Source organism: Castanea sativa, chromosome 11 (assembly GCF_040712315.1).
Source record: "Castanea sativa cultivar Marrone di Chiusa Pesio chromosome 11, ASM4071231v1".
Classification (NCBI taxonomy): Eukaryota; Viridiplantae; Streptophyta; class Magnoliopsida; order Fagales; family Fagaceae; genus Castanea; species Castanea sativa.
This window is the reverse complement of record NC_134023.1, coordinates 41,581,066-41,596,839: the sequence shown is the minus strand read 5'-3', so window position 1 is coordinate 41,596,839 and position 15,774 is coordinate 41,581,066. Positions and strand designations below refer to the sequence as shown.

At 34.3% G+C, this 15,774-nt stretch overlaps 1 protein-coding gene across 1 annotated transcript; it reads left to right on the top strand.

The window, feature by feature from the left end:
* Positions 1-1,548: 1,548 nt before the first annotated feature.
* LOC142614451 (pleiotropic drug resistance protein 2-like) lies at positions 1,549-13,112 on the top strand. The gene is made up of 20 exons (XM_075786971.1): positions 1,549-2,148; positions 2,299-2,419; positions 4,458-4,546; positions 4,753-4,837; positions 5,206-5,496; positions 5,567-5,657; positions 5,785-6,685; positions 6,830-6,990; positions 7,139-7,242; positions 7,331-7,496; positions 7,583-7,714; positions 7,816-7,961; positions 8,532-8,864; positions 9,418-9,708; positions 9,814-9,897; positions 10,055-10,188; positions 10,275-10,502; positions 10,955-11,126; positions 11,347-11,601; positions 12,636-13,112. The coding sequence occupies exons 1-20, from the start codon at positions 1,763-1,765 to the stop codon at positions 12,903-12,905; spliced, it is 4,440 nt and encodes a 1,479-aa protein (XP_075643086.1). The 5' UTR covers positions 1,549-1,762; the 3' UTR covers positions 12,906-13,112.
* Positions 13,113-15,774: the final 2,662 nt, after the last annotated feature.

Genomic DNA, 15,774 nt, shown 5'->3' with positions numbered 1-15,774 from the left:
AAACTTTCAAGTATACCATTAATTCAGCCCTGCGTCTAACCCTTCATTTGCCTACCCCTTGCAATTATCCAAGTTACATTTTAAGCTTTACCATACTTCCAACCCTGAGTTTTAACAAAAATCTTAACAATTTCTATAATTTTTTCATCTCTCTTGCCTCTCCTCTTCACTTTGCAACATCACCACCATATCTTCATCAACATCGCCAAACAAATCTACAACTTCACCATCATCCCTTGAGCCAAATTGAAAAAATTTCATAGCAGAAACTAAAAACCCAAAACCCACCATTTAGCCAAATTGAAATCCTAAACCACCTACCACCGCCACCAGATAGCCCAAATCTCCACCATTGTCACCCACGTCATGTTGTTGCCGGTCTGCAAATGATCCAATCATATCCAATGGCTCTCTCTCCACAGTTTGCACATTTGCCAAAATCACAAATGTATCATCAGAATTGGAGTATTCCTTTAAGACCAGTTTTATTTTACCCCGTTGTTTCCTTTAGGATGTTATTTTTAATGTTTTCAACTAGAAGGAATTTTTCTTTTTTAATTAATAATAATTTATAATTTCAAGGCATGCAAAATTAATGAAGTTTTCTATATATGATGAAGATTTGAAGATTTGAAGATTTGAAAGCTTTAAGGGATCATCCAAATTTATATGTTATAATTACTTTTTAACCATTGTGGTTTGTGACTTTCAAATTACTGCATATTGCAATTGGTCATGTTGATATTAGCTTGGGATACTTACAAAAAATAACAGAGTGTTTTCAAATCTAAACTTGGCAAATTTGGCACTAACTGCACTCACTAGAATTTTAGTTTTAATTTTGAACTTTAATAGGATTTGATTAAACATTGACGTTGAAATAGGAGTGTTTTTTTATATTTTATATTTATTTTTTATTTCTCATTATTTCAATTCAATAATTATAACAAATATATGTATACAATTTATAATTGTTGCTTTTTATTATAAACTCATTATTAATAAAGTTCTATAACAATTATGCTATAATACATGTATAACATTCTTCAAAATCATCTTACATAAAACATTATAACATTATCCGTGCATCGCACGGATAATTTACTAGTTTGAATTAATAACAACTAACCACCTGTGATTTGTTGTAAAAATATTGTAAAAATATTGTGGACGTAATATCTCTCTTTAATTTGATAGACATAAAATGTTTTTGAGGGTGCTCTTAAATTTTGTAAGGGTGTACGTAATTTTTTTTAAGGGTAGGTAAATTAAAAAAAAAATTATTATATATATTTTTTCATTTTTTTTTTTCAGGTCAGGGTGGTACTGGGACCACCCTGACCTATATGTGGCGCCGCCACCCTGACCTATATGTGGCACCGCGCCGCCTCTGAATTAATTCCATGCATACTCTATCAACTTTGTCCAAACTCTTTAATACCCATTTCAGTCAGTGACATGCTCTTACTCCTCACCATCTTCTCCTACATATACCGTGTCCAAACTACCACCAAGCCACACATTCTTTCACACCCATCATCTCCAAATTTAGCTCAAAACTATCTGAGTGGTTATTCAAGATTCACATGTTCATGAGCTCAAAACTTCTTCACACACTATTTTTAAGTACTCTTTTGAATTTCTATGGCAACATAAGTTTTGTAGTGCATTAAAGTAAGGAAGTGCTAAGTATAGTATTACACATACACTAGGGAATAGTCAGGTGGTCGAAAAGTTAAAAAAGAGAGTATTGTATTACATTATGGCAGCTGCTTTGGCTGGAGATGAACTTGTAAGGTCCATGAGCAGCAAGAGGATGAGTTTCCGGTCATCCAGCAGCAAGAGAAGCTGGGCCTCATCGAGCTTGCGTGATGCTTGGACAGGACAAACTGATGTGTTTCGGAAGAGTGGGAGGGAAGATGATGAAGAGGAGCTGATGTGGGCGGCATTAGAGCGGCTTCCAACGTATGATAGGTTGAGGAAAGGAATGCTGAAGCATGTTTTGGATAATGGGAGAGTTGGTTATCAAGAGGTTGATGTTACCAATCTTGGAGTGCAGGACAAGAAGCATCTCATCGAGAGTATACTTAAGGTTGTTGAAGAAGATAATGAGAAGCTGCTTCGTAGACTAAGGGCCAGGACTGATAGGTAGACCCTTTTCTAAGAGTAGGGTATAGTTTTGGTTACATAATGTTTTAGTATGTGCCTTTTCTCCTTCTTCTTTTAATTTGTTGAATCGAAGTTCTATTATTAATTTTGATTTTAAGCTTCTAATGATCTTTAATCATTTGCTTTTAGGGTGGGAATTGACATTCCAAAGATTGAAGTCAGGTTTGAGCATTTATCAATCGAAGGAGATGCATATATTGGAGCCAGGGCACTCCCAACTCTGCTGAACTCATCCTTGAATTCAATTGAGGTGTTTTTGTCTCCTATAGTTTGGTATTTTTATAGTCAAACGGGGATTACACAACGAAGTTTTATATTTTCCATGATCCAATTTTGCTTCTTCTCTCGTCTCTATATAATTTTTATCTTGGAAGATTATGGAATGTTGTAGGGTAGTCAAAGTTTTAAAGGCTCTAGTATATATTTCTTGAAATTTGAGAAGAAATACTACTTTTCTCTCTCTCTCTCTCTCTCTCTCTCTCTCTCTCTCTCTCTCTCACTCTTACTTTTACATGGGAATTAATTTCTAAGACTGATTTCATATCCAAAATGACAAAACATATATCTGTTTTTTCTTTTTCAAATTTTGAGTATGTCTGAATGAAAATTCAAGTTGATTTTCTTTTTGAAATTTTCATGTAAAAACAATACGAAACAAACAATATCTGTAATAAATTCAGTTCAGTTGTCAATGCATCAAAGAGAAGGTATTTAATTGTTGTTGTTAATTAGGGACGGAACTACCAAGGGGCTGAGGGGGGTCATGGCCCCTCCCAGCCTTTGAAAAAAAAAATTTCTAGTATATATATTAGCATAAAAAATTAACTTTTGGTTCTAAAATTAATATACTTAGCCCCCTCTCCCAAACAATTTACAAGCTGACCCATGAAATCAAAAATGAAAAAAATTATCAAATCATCCATTGCTTGGTTGTCCTAAGAATATCAAGAAAAACATTTAGCTAAACATTTGGACAATTTACAAATTTGGACAACAAGGAAAATTTACAAAACAATTTACATATTCAGATAATAAAAAAAATCTTTGGACACAGTCTAAGTAAAAAAAATTATAACAAATCAATTATAAATCTAGCAAAACAAATCACAAAAACCCAATAATCTTTACCCAATTTTTATCTTTAATTTGAGAGCTCTTTGTCCCTCTCAAATAACTTCACCCCATAGTCACAGAGATAACTCCTATGCTGCTAATCACTCTATCCACAGACCAATTAGTGTCACCAGAAACTTGGATTAGTTGATGTCTTTAACTCAACCCATGAAAAAATTTTATTTTTAGCTCTTTAACACAACCCATGGAAAATTTTTAATTTTTTTTTGAATGATAGAATTTTATTAATTTTTAATGTTTTATTAACTTTGGGACACACTTAGCATGCATGCATAAATGTAATACACATGTGAAACAACAATCTACTGTTTTGTGCCTTACCTAAACTGCCACTAGAGCATGTGTGTGATTAGTTTATTGGTAATAAACTTTGTGTTTTTGCTAAATTATTGTAGTGATGGGAAAAACTTTATTATTTACATAGTTGAAGACTCAAAGTTACTGTTCATTATCATGTGATTGTTTAATAGATCTCTTTTTCCTTTATTTTTTTTACTACTTTTTCAAAATGGAAATTTTTTAAAGGAAAAGATCTCACATCTTTATACTACCTCAACCTTAACCGAGTAATTATAAATAAAAAATTCCTTAACCAACACACCGATAATTGTCTCACCCTTTTTTCGTTGAATATTAGTGCATGATGTTGATTAACCATTATTTTAGTTGTTTTATTAATGTAATACTAGACATGGATTTGAACTTTTAACTATAGTTTTTGGATTTTTTTTTTATGAATCTTTTATATACAGCATTATGAAGTTATTAGGTGTAGAATTATGTGAAAAGAATAAATAGATTTAAAAAAAAAATTATAATGTGAATAGAACTCTTGATTATAAATATTAAAACATACCAATTGACTTACAGAACTTTTGATTATAAATATCTATTATTGATTTAAAAAAAATACAAAAAAAAAAATTAATGCTAATAATGCATCGTTGCCAACCTCTAGTATTAATATTCTAACTTTCTAAAATTCTTGAACAAAGAACTTTGCCCCCCTAAGTTTGAATCCTGGTTTCGTCCATGTCAATACGTGTTCAACTGTTGCCGTCAATGCATCATAGAAGAAATGTTGCTTCCATTTATTTTACAGCTTGGTATATGTACTGACAATGGTTTGGTTTTTAATTTGTTGTGATAAATAGGCGGTTCTTGGGTTAATCAAGCTTTTGCCATCGAAGAAAAGGGTTGTCAAGATTCTACGTGACGTGAGTGGAATAGTGAAGCCATCAAGGTATTGAATTATTAGAAGACTTACTATGTAGTTTGTGTCCCCTGACTTATTGTTGAAACTTGAAACAATATGTTGTAGAAAAACTTTTTAATGAATTAGAATTAACCATATGGTTTTTCTTCTCATGTGCAGTGTCAAGGCGATTTTATTGAGCTTTTGAATTTCTTGCATGTACTTTGTTGATTAATTTGGTGGTTTTTCTCCAGAATGACACTGCTTCTGGGACCTCCAGGATCAGGGAAAACAACATTGCTGCAGGCACTTGCTGGGAATATGGACAAGGATCTCAGGGTGTGTCATTTTCTCCTCCCTATAACCAGGACAATGTCTGCCAAACATTTTAAGATCTTGCATTATTCAAACTATAATATAATCTTTTTAATTTTTTTTTTCTGGTTTCCTATTTGGATAGAGCAATGAGCAGGTAATGCTGGAAATTTTAGTATATAGAAAGTTCATGAAGTCTGGTTTGCTAATTCGTTACGTCAGTTTTCTTAGACACATTCCTCAAAATGTTTCTTAATTTATGAAAAATTTTAGTTTTGCAAGCTAGTTCACAATAAATTCCAAAAGTAATTGTTGAATTCTGAGTACTTCTAGTAATGATTACTCTTATATTATGAAGTCCTAACTTCATCATTAACAACTTCCACGAACAGATATCAGGGAGAGTCAGTTACTGTGGTCATGAGTTATCAGAATTTGTTCCTCAGAGAACATGCGCATACATTAGCCAACATGATCTTCATCAAGGGGAAATGACAGTCAGAGAGACATTGGATTTTTCAGGACGTTGTTTGGGAGTTGGAACAAGGTATGACCTGCTGACAGAATTGTCAAGACGAGAAAAAGAAGTAGGAATAAAACCAGATCCTGAGATAGATGCATTCATGAAAGCCACAGCAATGGCAGGCCAAGAAACAAGTCTTGTTACAGATTATGTTCTCAAGGTATGTTGGTAACCACCCTTTTAATTCTCAGACAATTTTCTTTTCTAACATTTCAAAGTATGTACAACAGATTCTTGGATTGGACATATGTGCTGACATTATTGTGGGTGATGAAATGAGAAGAGGCATATCTGGTGGACAAAAGAAGCGTGTTACTACAGGTATGTATGTAAAACAAAGAGAAAAAGGACTACATATAAAATTGAAGTGTTAGTGTATTTTTTTTTTTTTCAAAAACGTTTTTGGATTTAACAAAATGTCGAATTGGAATGATTATACTGAGTGCAGGAGAAATGCTGGTTGGACCAGCAAAGGCTCTTTTTATGGATGAAATAACAAATGGTCTAGACAGTTCAACCACTTTCCAGATAGTCAAGTTCATGAGGCAGATGGTTCATATAATGGATGTGACAATGATAATTTCTCTTCTGCAACCTGCGCCTGAAACCTTTGATCTTTTTGATGACATTATTTTACTTTCAGAAGGCCAGATTGTCTATCAAGGTCCGTGTGAGAACGTACTTGAATTTTTTGAAGATGTGGGCTTCAAGTGCCCAGAGAGGAAAGGAGTTGCAGACTTTTTGCAAGAGGTTACTTCCAAAAAGGACCAGGAGCAGTACTGGTGCAAAAAGAATGAACCTTACCGATATACCAGTGTTCCTGAGTTTGTAGATCACTTTCATAATTTTCACATTGGCCAGCAACTTTATGATGAGCTTGGAATTCCATATGATAGGTCTAAAGCTCATCCTGCTGCATTAGTAAAAGAGAAGTATGGAATTTCTAATTGGGAACTCTTGAAGGCATGCTTTGCAAGAGAGTGGCTATTGATGAAGCGCAACTCTTTCATATATGTATTCAAGACAACCCAGATTACCATAATGTCACTTATTGCCATGACAGTGTTCTTTAGAACTGAAATGAAGCACGGTCAATTAGAAGATGGAGGGAAATATTATGGTGCACTGTTCTTCAGTCTCATTAATATCATGTTCAATGGAGTGTCAGAACTTGCATTGACTGTTTTTAGGCTTCCTGTATTTTTTAAGCAGCGGGATTTCTTGTTCCATCCAGCATGGGCTTTTAGCTTACCAATTTGGCTCCTCAGGATTCCTCTCTCATTGATGGAATCAGGAATATGGATCTGCCTAACATATTACACTATTGGGTTTGCTCCTGCTGCTAGTAGGTATGTGCTTGCACATATATTCTTCCAGATAAATGAATAAACTTCACGCGTATATAATTTCTTGTTATGTCAATTATTTTCCATCCATGAGCTATGTGAATATATAATTTATGTTTTGTTAACACATCTTGAAAATTCTATTAGGCTTTTCCGCCAATTATTGGCATTTTTCAGCATCCATCAGATGGCCCTATCTCTCTTCCGGTTTATTGCAGTACTGGGAAGAGTTCAAGTTGTGGCAAATACGCTTGCTACCTTTACATTGTTTTTGGTTTTTGTTCTTGGTGGGTTCATTGTTGCCAAAGGTTAGCAGTTTATGTTGATGAGTTTTCAATAAATCTTTAGCGTTCAAGTCTCAACTAAAATGATTCTGTACATATGTTGAGAGATGCTCATCTCTTCATGCAATGCTATAATAATTGAAATAGTGAAAATCTCCTTCTCCTTGTTTAGATGACATTCAACCATGGATGATATGGGGCTACTACATTTCTCCTATGATGTATGGACAGAATGCCATAGCCATCAATGAATTTCTTGACAAAAGATGGAGTGCAGTAAGATCTCCAAGAAAACTTGTAAACAATCATTCTGTTCCTTTAAAATTATCTTCAATTAATTATCTTCACTTTTTCTTTGTTACAGCCCAATCTGGACCCATATATTCCTGAACCCACCGTCGGAAAGGCTCTTCTCAAGACCAGGGGCATGTTTAAGGAAGACTATTGGTATTGGATTTGTGTTGGGGCACTCCTTGGGTTTTCTGTTCTTTTTAACATCTGTTTTATCATTGCACTCACATTTCTAAATCGTAAGCAATCATTTACCACACTAATCTCCAGTTCAGTTACTGCAATAAGATTTTAGAGCTGACATTACTTTGAAAATCAAATGCAGCTTTAGGTGATTCTAAATCCGTTATTGTTGAGGAGGATGACAATAAAAAAAGTGGAAAGCAGTCCTCTAATGGACAGCTTCAGATGAGAGGCATAGAAATGAGTACATCTTCAACCGCTCCGTCATTTCAAGGTTCCATAACTTGCAGTTCTATTTCTTTAAGAGATCATCTACATAGTTGCTTTAAGGAGTGGTTCCTGCTGTTAATGATTGTAACATGGGAATGAGTACAGGTATTGATATGGCAATGGAGAACACTCCAGACAACTCAATTAGTAGTGGTGCAGAGAATGTACCTGCTAGAAGAGGAATGGTTCTGCCATTCCAGCCCTTGTCACTTGCATTTAATCATGTAAATTACCACGTCGATATGCCAGCTGTAAGTATCTTTTGTCATTTCTCTCTTTCCGTCTTGGAGAATTGCCTTATGGTAGGGCAAGAAAAAGTGAAAAAAATAAAAGCTGATTCAATAAAATAGTTGAATAAAAGGTATATTTACCCAATAGACTGATCATTTAGAGCCTTTTTTTTTTGATAAGTTGATAGTTATGATGGGTGAGAGATTTGAACCTTGCATATCTCGAATGGAAATACCGGGAGATGCCAGTTGAGTTACAAAGTTCTTGGCAATCACTTACAACTTTTAATCATTTTTCCTAGAGTGCATCATAAGTGGACTGCTAGATTTCCAACTTTCTGTTTCTCATGACTGAGGGACCATTAATTTTATGATAATGATATCCTGAATATCTAGAAGATGCTCGTTAAAATAAGATGTCAAGATATTTTGAATACTACAGAAAATTGAACAACTCTGTATTGAGTGTTTTCCTAATTAGGCTCATAATATTATGTGTCACATCAAGCTAACATCTTAATATTTGGAAAAATTCAAAAGTTTAAACCATTTAGTTTTTGAAATCTAGATTCTGAACACTAGTTTCATCAGGAAATGAAGGGCCAAGGGATTGAAGAAAGTCGTCTCCAACTGTTACGTGATGTTAGTGGTGCTTTCAGGCCTGGTATTCTAACAGCATTCGTTGGAGTAAGTGGTGCTGGAAAAACCACATTGATGGATGTGCTAGCAGGAAGAAAAACTGGTGGGTACATTGAAGGAAGTATCAGCATATCTGGTTACCCCAAGAACCAAGAAACTTTTGCTCGGGTTAGCGGTTATTGTGAACAGAATGATATCCATTCACCCAATGTTACTGTCTATGAAGCTCTTGTGTACTCTGCCTGGCTGCGTCTTGCCAAGGAAGTTAAGCAGGAAACTCAAAAGGCATGTTTCTTTGTCCAAAATCTAATCATTTTATCTCCAAACATGTCATTTCTATGACTGTATGAGCTTATTCTATTTCAACTCTCAATTTAATAGGTGTTTTTACTTGCTATGAAAAAAAAAAAACTAACTTGTGCCTCAGTCCACAATATTCTAGTTTCATAAGTTAATTAGCCCAAATAATTAGATAACATCATATTTTGGGCTGTGCCCATATATCTACAGGTCACGTGGGTAGACAAAAACTTCACAAAATCTTTTTTATTCATGCAACTTGGAGCCATTTACATGATTCATTTTCTTCCATTTAGGTATAGGTCAATTTCTTTATTCTAATTTCAGCTTTCAATATTTTGGAGTCTTAAGACAAGAACAAAGTTGGAGTTTCTTTAACCTTTCCAAACTTTGTTTCTTGATATGAATGATTTTCTATTAATGGTAATATGTAACTCATAATGTGTAGCTTCCAATTGTCCAATTACCAAACATGTCTAGAAACTAAAAGTTTTACAAATGGTGTTGCTTACCACAGCTTTCATTTTTTGTGCAATAGATGTTTGTTGAGGAAATCATGGAGTTGGTTGAGCTAAATCCATTGAGGAATTCCTTAGTTGGTGTTCCAGGAGTAGACGGTCTGTCAACTGAACAGAGAAAGAGACTCACGATAGCTGTAGAACTGGTTGCTAATCCCTCCATCATCTTCATGGATGAGCCAACATCAGGCCTTGATGCTAGAGCTGCAGCAGTTGTAATGCGTACAGTGAGAAACACAGTGGATACAGGGAGAACTGTAGTCTGCACAATTCACCAGCCAAGCATAGACATTTTTGAAGCTTTCGATGAGGTATATGGGATATATCAATATAAACATTCTATGTTTGAGATCTGTGTGCCTGACTGTCTTATAATCACATAACACTTTCTAAATTAAATATCAAATTGCCCACAGCTACTGTTGATGAAGAGGGGTGGACAAGTCATTTATGCTGGATCCCTCGGTCACCATTCTCAAAAGCTTGTAGATTACTTTGAGGTGAATAGCACTATTCTCAATGCTTAGAGAACCAACATTTTATAGCAGTAACTTTTTGAAGTTTTTATCACAAGCTATTATCTATAGCCACTGCAGGGGCTATCGATGCAGCAACTCTTAGGAATTTTACTCACAAACTAATATATGACAATTTCAGGCTATCCCATATGTTCCTAAGATCAAAGATGGATATAATCCTGCAACATGGATGCTAGAAATCAGTTCTCCTGCAGTTGAGGCTCAACTCGATGTGGATTTTGCAGAAATTTATGCCAATTCTGAACTGTACAGGTAAGAAGAACATTAGACATTCTTGAAATTCCTGCTTCTTTTTTCCTCTTACAATTTTCAATTTTCTATATTGATTTCTTGTACAGGAGGAATCAAGAACTCATCAAAGAGCTAAGCACGCCATCACCAGGATCGAAGGACCTTTACTTCCCCACCAAATATTCCCAATCCTTTGTAACTCAATGTAAAGCTTGCTTTTGGAAGCAATATTGGTCTTATTGGAGGAACCCACAATACAATGCCCTCCGGTTATTCATAACGATAGTCATCGGTGTTCTATTTGGGCTAATTTTCTGGAACAAAGGAGATAAGACGTAAGTCTTAAAATTCTTATTTTCATATCTTAAATTGGACTAATATCAAAGAACTACCAGGGTATGGTAATTAACCCATAGGGTATGATTGATTTTAAACAAGAATTACTTATATTATCTGATTTTAAGCATGCACTGAAAAAGATTATGATCCAAGGAAGTTATTAACTTGATCTTCACTAGTCATTTTGTAGAATTCTGCATGGTTACAGAAGCATAAAAAAGGGACAATTAACCTCTTAGTCATACAATGGATGAACTCTACAATTTAGTGCACCATTTTTGTGCTACTTCATTGATGAATATATCTGAAGCTAATTGCAAAGTATCATGTTAACAGACATAAAAATCATACCATTGACCTTTTAGAGTCTTAAAATGAATGGTCCAAATTAAGTATACTATTTCTGTCATTCTGTGCTTGTTTAATGATGAAACTATCATGTCAACAGGCGCAAGGAACAAGACCTGCTGAATCTACTGGGGGCTATGTTTTCTGCTGTTTTTTTTCTTGGAAGCACCAACACAGCTGCAGTGCAGCCTGTTGTGGCAATTGAAAGAACAGTCTTCTACCGCGAAAGAGCAGCAGGAATGTATTCAGCCTTGCCTTATGCTTTTTCTCAGGTAAAGGAAGATTAAAACCACTTTATCACCTCAGAGGAATTATTCTTAATTTTATACTCCAACTAATTAATGAAAGAACAAGAACAACAACAAATAAATTTTTAGTTCCAAAATTTTGGGGTCAGCTTTGGATCCTAAACATATTAATTAACAAAAGAAAAATGAATTAATACTCTGATTTGCATCAGAAATAATTCCATTTATATCTGATGCCCTGCAGGTGGCAGTGGAGATAATTTATGTTGCTATCCAAACTTTTGTCTACACTCTTATCCTTTACTCAATGATTGGATTCCATTGGCGACTTGAAAAGTTCTTGTGGTTTTACTTCTTTATCTTGATGAGCTTTATGTACTTCACATTGTATGGGATGATGGTAGTAGCTCTGACTCCTAGCTACCAAATTGCCGTCATTGTTATGTCCTTCTTTCTAAGAATCTGGAACCTGTTCTCTGGTTTTCTTATCGCGAGGCCGGTAAGTAATACCTAAACAACTACACAAAATATAGTATGATATATCCACGTAATGAGTATAGTACACAAAAGCTTTTTTTTGAAGTGATTTTACTTCTATCAAATGTGAATTGGCGTGTCGGATATAAATTTTTAGCATTGTCACAATTAATAGTGTAGATGACCTCCTCAATGAACTGTTATTATTGAGAGCCATTAGATTTATGATTAAGTGATTAAATTTACTATTTTCTAATAGTTTAAACTTTTGAGATAATCGGTAATTTAACATGATATCAGAGTAGGAGATCCTAAGTTCGATCCCTGGCTTTATTCTATCTCCCATTTAAAATAAATAAATTTTCACTTGTTGGGCCTCTACTTATAGAGGAAAAGTTTAGGCCCATAAGTGAGGGAGAGTGTTAGACTTATGGTTAAGTGATTAAATTCACTATTTCCTAATAGTTTAAACTTTTTGGACAATCGGTAATTTAATAAAAGCCAAGACATAATTTGAACATCTAGATGGGGAGTTGGGAAACCTTGTGGGAGTCAAATGAACACATTTTTCTTCTATTCCAATAGCTTCTAGTTCTACTATACATTCTTGAGTAAAATAAAGTATACATTGAAGTATTTTCAAATTGGGAGGACTTAATGAGTCCTTTTTAGCATTGAGCATATATACAAATAAAGCAGCTTATTAAAAAAACAATGGGAAACCATGTCAAATGCATACATTCCAATGGTAGGAAAAACTATAGTTTAACAATATTTGTGTGATTGTGATACTTATAGGAAATGATCCACTCCCATTTAAATCCTTTACTTTTCTTCAGTTTTTAGTTAGATGAAAGACGTGGCATTTAAAAATCAAATGTCTTGAATCCTCATGTAAATTATTCAAAATCAAATAAGAAACACATGTCACAAATCTAACTACAAATTAGAGGGAATCTCGATATGGAATGCACCATTCAAGATTATGATACAATTTTCAGTCCATTGCATTAAAAGAAAATTGAATTTCAAAATTCTAATGGTTGACATGTGCAGCAAATTCCAATATGGTGGAGGTGGTATTACTGGGGCTCTCCTGTGTCTTGGACACTCTATGGCCTTGTGACCTCTCAAGTGGGTGACAAGACCACTCCAATTGAGGTGCCTGGACAAGGCTTTATGCCTGTGAAACATTACCTGAAGTCTCACTTGGGCTTCGAATATAACTTCCTTGGAGCTGTTGTTGCAGCCCATATTGGCTTTGTCCTCGTTTTCTTCTTTGTCTTTGCCTATGGCATCAAGTTCCTCAACTTCCAAAGGAGATAAAAAATAAAAAATAAAAAACAAGGATTCAAGCTTCAACAATGATAATAAGATTTTGTCTGAGCAATTGATCTAGCAGAAAGATATGGTTGGCTTAGTATTTTTTTCACCAACTTTATCAATTAACGACTTTTTATCATTAAAATATTCACAAATTCAAGTCCATGTACAAAAAAAAATAAAGTTATGCTAAGAGTTTGAGTTGGCTTTTTATTTTTTGGGTAAAATTGAGTTGTGCTCATAAGAAGTATGAGCTCACACTGGTTATTGTACAATTATCATTTTAGTCCTATACTTTTTTTTTTGTGAATTATCATTATAGTCTATTAAGTTTAGATTTTATCATTTTAGTCCATTAACTTTGACATTATTGTCATTTTAGTTCTTTCATCCGTTGCCATTAGAAAAATTCCATTAACATTGTTTCTCAATTTTTTTTTTAAGGAAGAGTTAACGCGCAATTTTTAAATAGCAATAGATAGAACAACGTTGTCAAAGTTATGGTACTAAAATAACAAGGTTTACATTTAGCTCATATGGTAAAGTTTATTATCGTTGAATAAAATATTTAGGTTTGTTCTTTGCCAATTGTTTATATAATATATATGTTTTGACTATTAAAAAAAAAAATTAGACTAAAATGATAACTCAGTTAAAAGCCTACAAGTTTGGTTTTATTATCAAAATCTAATCTGTCAAATGTTGGGACAAAAATAAAAAAGCCTACAAAACGACGTCGCGTTTGCCATTTCATCATATAAATGTTCTGAATTAGAGCTTGCCACTTTTTCCACCAAAACGGACGATCACAATGTCTTTCTACAGTAATTACAAGAAGCTAGAGTCAGAGTCAGTACAGACTACATTGAGCTGAGTTTTGTCTTGAAGCTCAGCCATCCCAACACTTTCAGGCTTCAATTTCTAGAAGCCCCAGACTCACAATCGCAATCAACCAAAGAGTCATTGAGACCCTTTACAATATTGTTATTGTTAATATTGTCTTCTTGTTTTTTCAACAACTTGGGGTTGCCTTTGGAGCTGGTTGAGGCAGTAGCAGCAGTAGTATTTGCAGTGGCCCTTGTCCTTGTTGCTCTCCTTGACCTTGCAGTTGAGATCTCGCTGGTTAAACTTGTGTCTGAAGAGGAAGAATCACGAGCCTTGCCTTTTCCACAACCTCGACGTGGTTTTGATCTTCTTCTTCTTCTTCTTCTCTCCAGCTTCTTCAATCGTTCTTCTTCTTCGTCTTCTTCCATAGGAATAGCAAGGCCAGCAACTGCCATAAAGCCTACAATTATGTCCACCTTTTCATCACTAGAAGAGTCGTCAGAGTCAGAGTGAAAAGGAAGCATTTTGGGTGGATTATCTTCAGACATAAAGATTTATTATTAAACTCTGTAAAGTTTACAGAGAAAACAAAATATGGAGTGCTAATAAATGAGAATTTTAGAGACATTTCAAAAAAAAAAAAAAAAAAATTAGAGAGAGAGTGATGCTATTTTTATATTTGAGAAAAATAGGACCGTTGGACCAAAATATTATCGTTGGAAACTTGGAAAATGGAATGAAAAGACAAAATATTTATATGAAACAGAGAATTTTTTTTTGAAAAATTATTTTGAAAGGTAAACGTTTTTTTGTTTTTTTGAAGTAACTTTCTAACTAAAAGTTCACGAAATAGGCGACTAGAATATGTGTTATTGACACGTGTTAGAGCATTTATAACAGTGAAGCTAAATAGCTAAATAACTATTTTAGTTTTACCAAAACATAAAGTATAATATATGTAAAGCTAAATATTTTTAGCTTCAAGCTTCTATGTGAAGCTCCTTTTGGCTTTGTATGGAAGGTAAAGATAAAACTTTAAAATATATATATATTTTTAATTCTTACACATATTAAAATAATACTTATTTACTTTTTTTTTTTTTTTTTTCTCTTTTTGCCTGTCGCTCTCATTCTCTTCCTCTCTCCTCAGATCAGCTCTCAAGCTCAAACTCTTGTTGGCCTTTCCCTCATTTTTCTACATTTTCTCCTTTCTGCCGTTTCTCTAAAGCTTCGCAGCTAACCCATCTCCACAAAGCAAAAACTCTCACTGGCGACCCACTTGCTGACCCAGCTCCGTTCACTCCTCACTGGCCGATCCACTCTTTGCCGAAGCTCCTTTCGTTCTCTGTTCACTCCTTTCTGCGGGAATTTTTCTGGTTTTGGATTGTAGGGTTTGTGATCGAAGCTCTGTAGGTTTTATTTTTGTGGTCGTGGGTTGATTTTCTTGGGTAGTTGTGAGCTGATTCTGGTGGTTGTGGTGGCGGTAGGAGTAGACTGTGGGCATGGTGGTGGTGGTGGGATGTATTATTTTATTGTGAAAGATATTTTATTTTATTATGATATTTATATTATTCTATTGTGTTGAAAACTAAAATAGATCCACTGCTGCTTGATGTTTTGTAAAATGAGTAGGTAAAATAGATAAAGTAGCTTTTTATGGTGCAAAATAGCTAAAAAAAAAGCTCAACTGTTGTGGGTGCTCTTATGATAGAAAGGTTTCATGAAAACTTGAGATAAATATGTCCAGACAATTAGGTTTAAGTTTGACTTATTTGGGTTTGGATCAGATTAAAATGGGTCAAAATTGGTTGCTCTAAATAGGTTATCAAAACTATGACTCTAACCCAATCTTATATGATGTTAGGTCATGATATGACCTGTATTATATTCACATAGGAAAAAATGAGAGAGAGAGAGAGAGAGAGAGAGAGAGAGAGAGAGAGAGAGAGAGAGAGAGAGAGAGAGAGAGAGAGCATAATGGACTAAACTAGACTGAAATATACCGAAGTAGAATGAATTGGATTGAATAGACTGAAATTAATCGAAT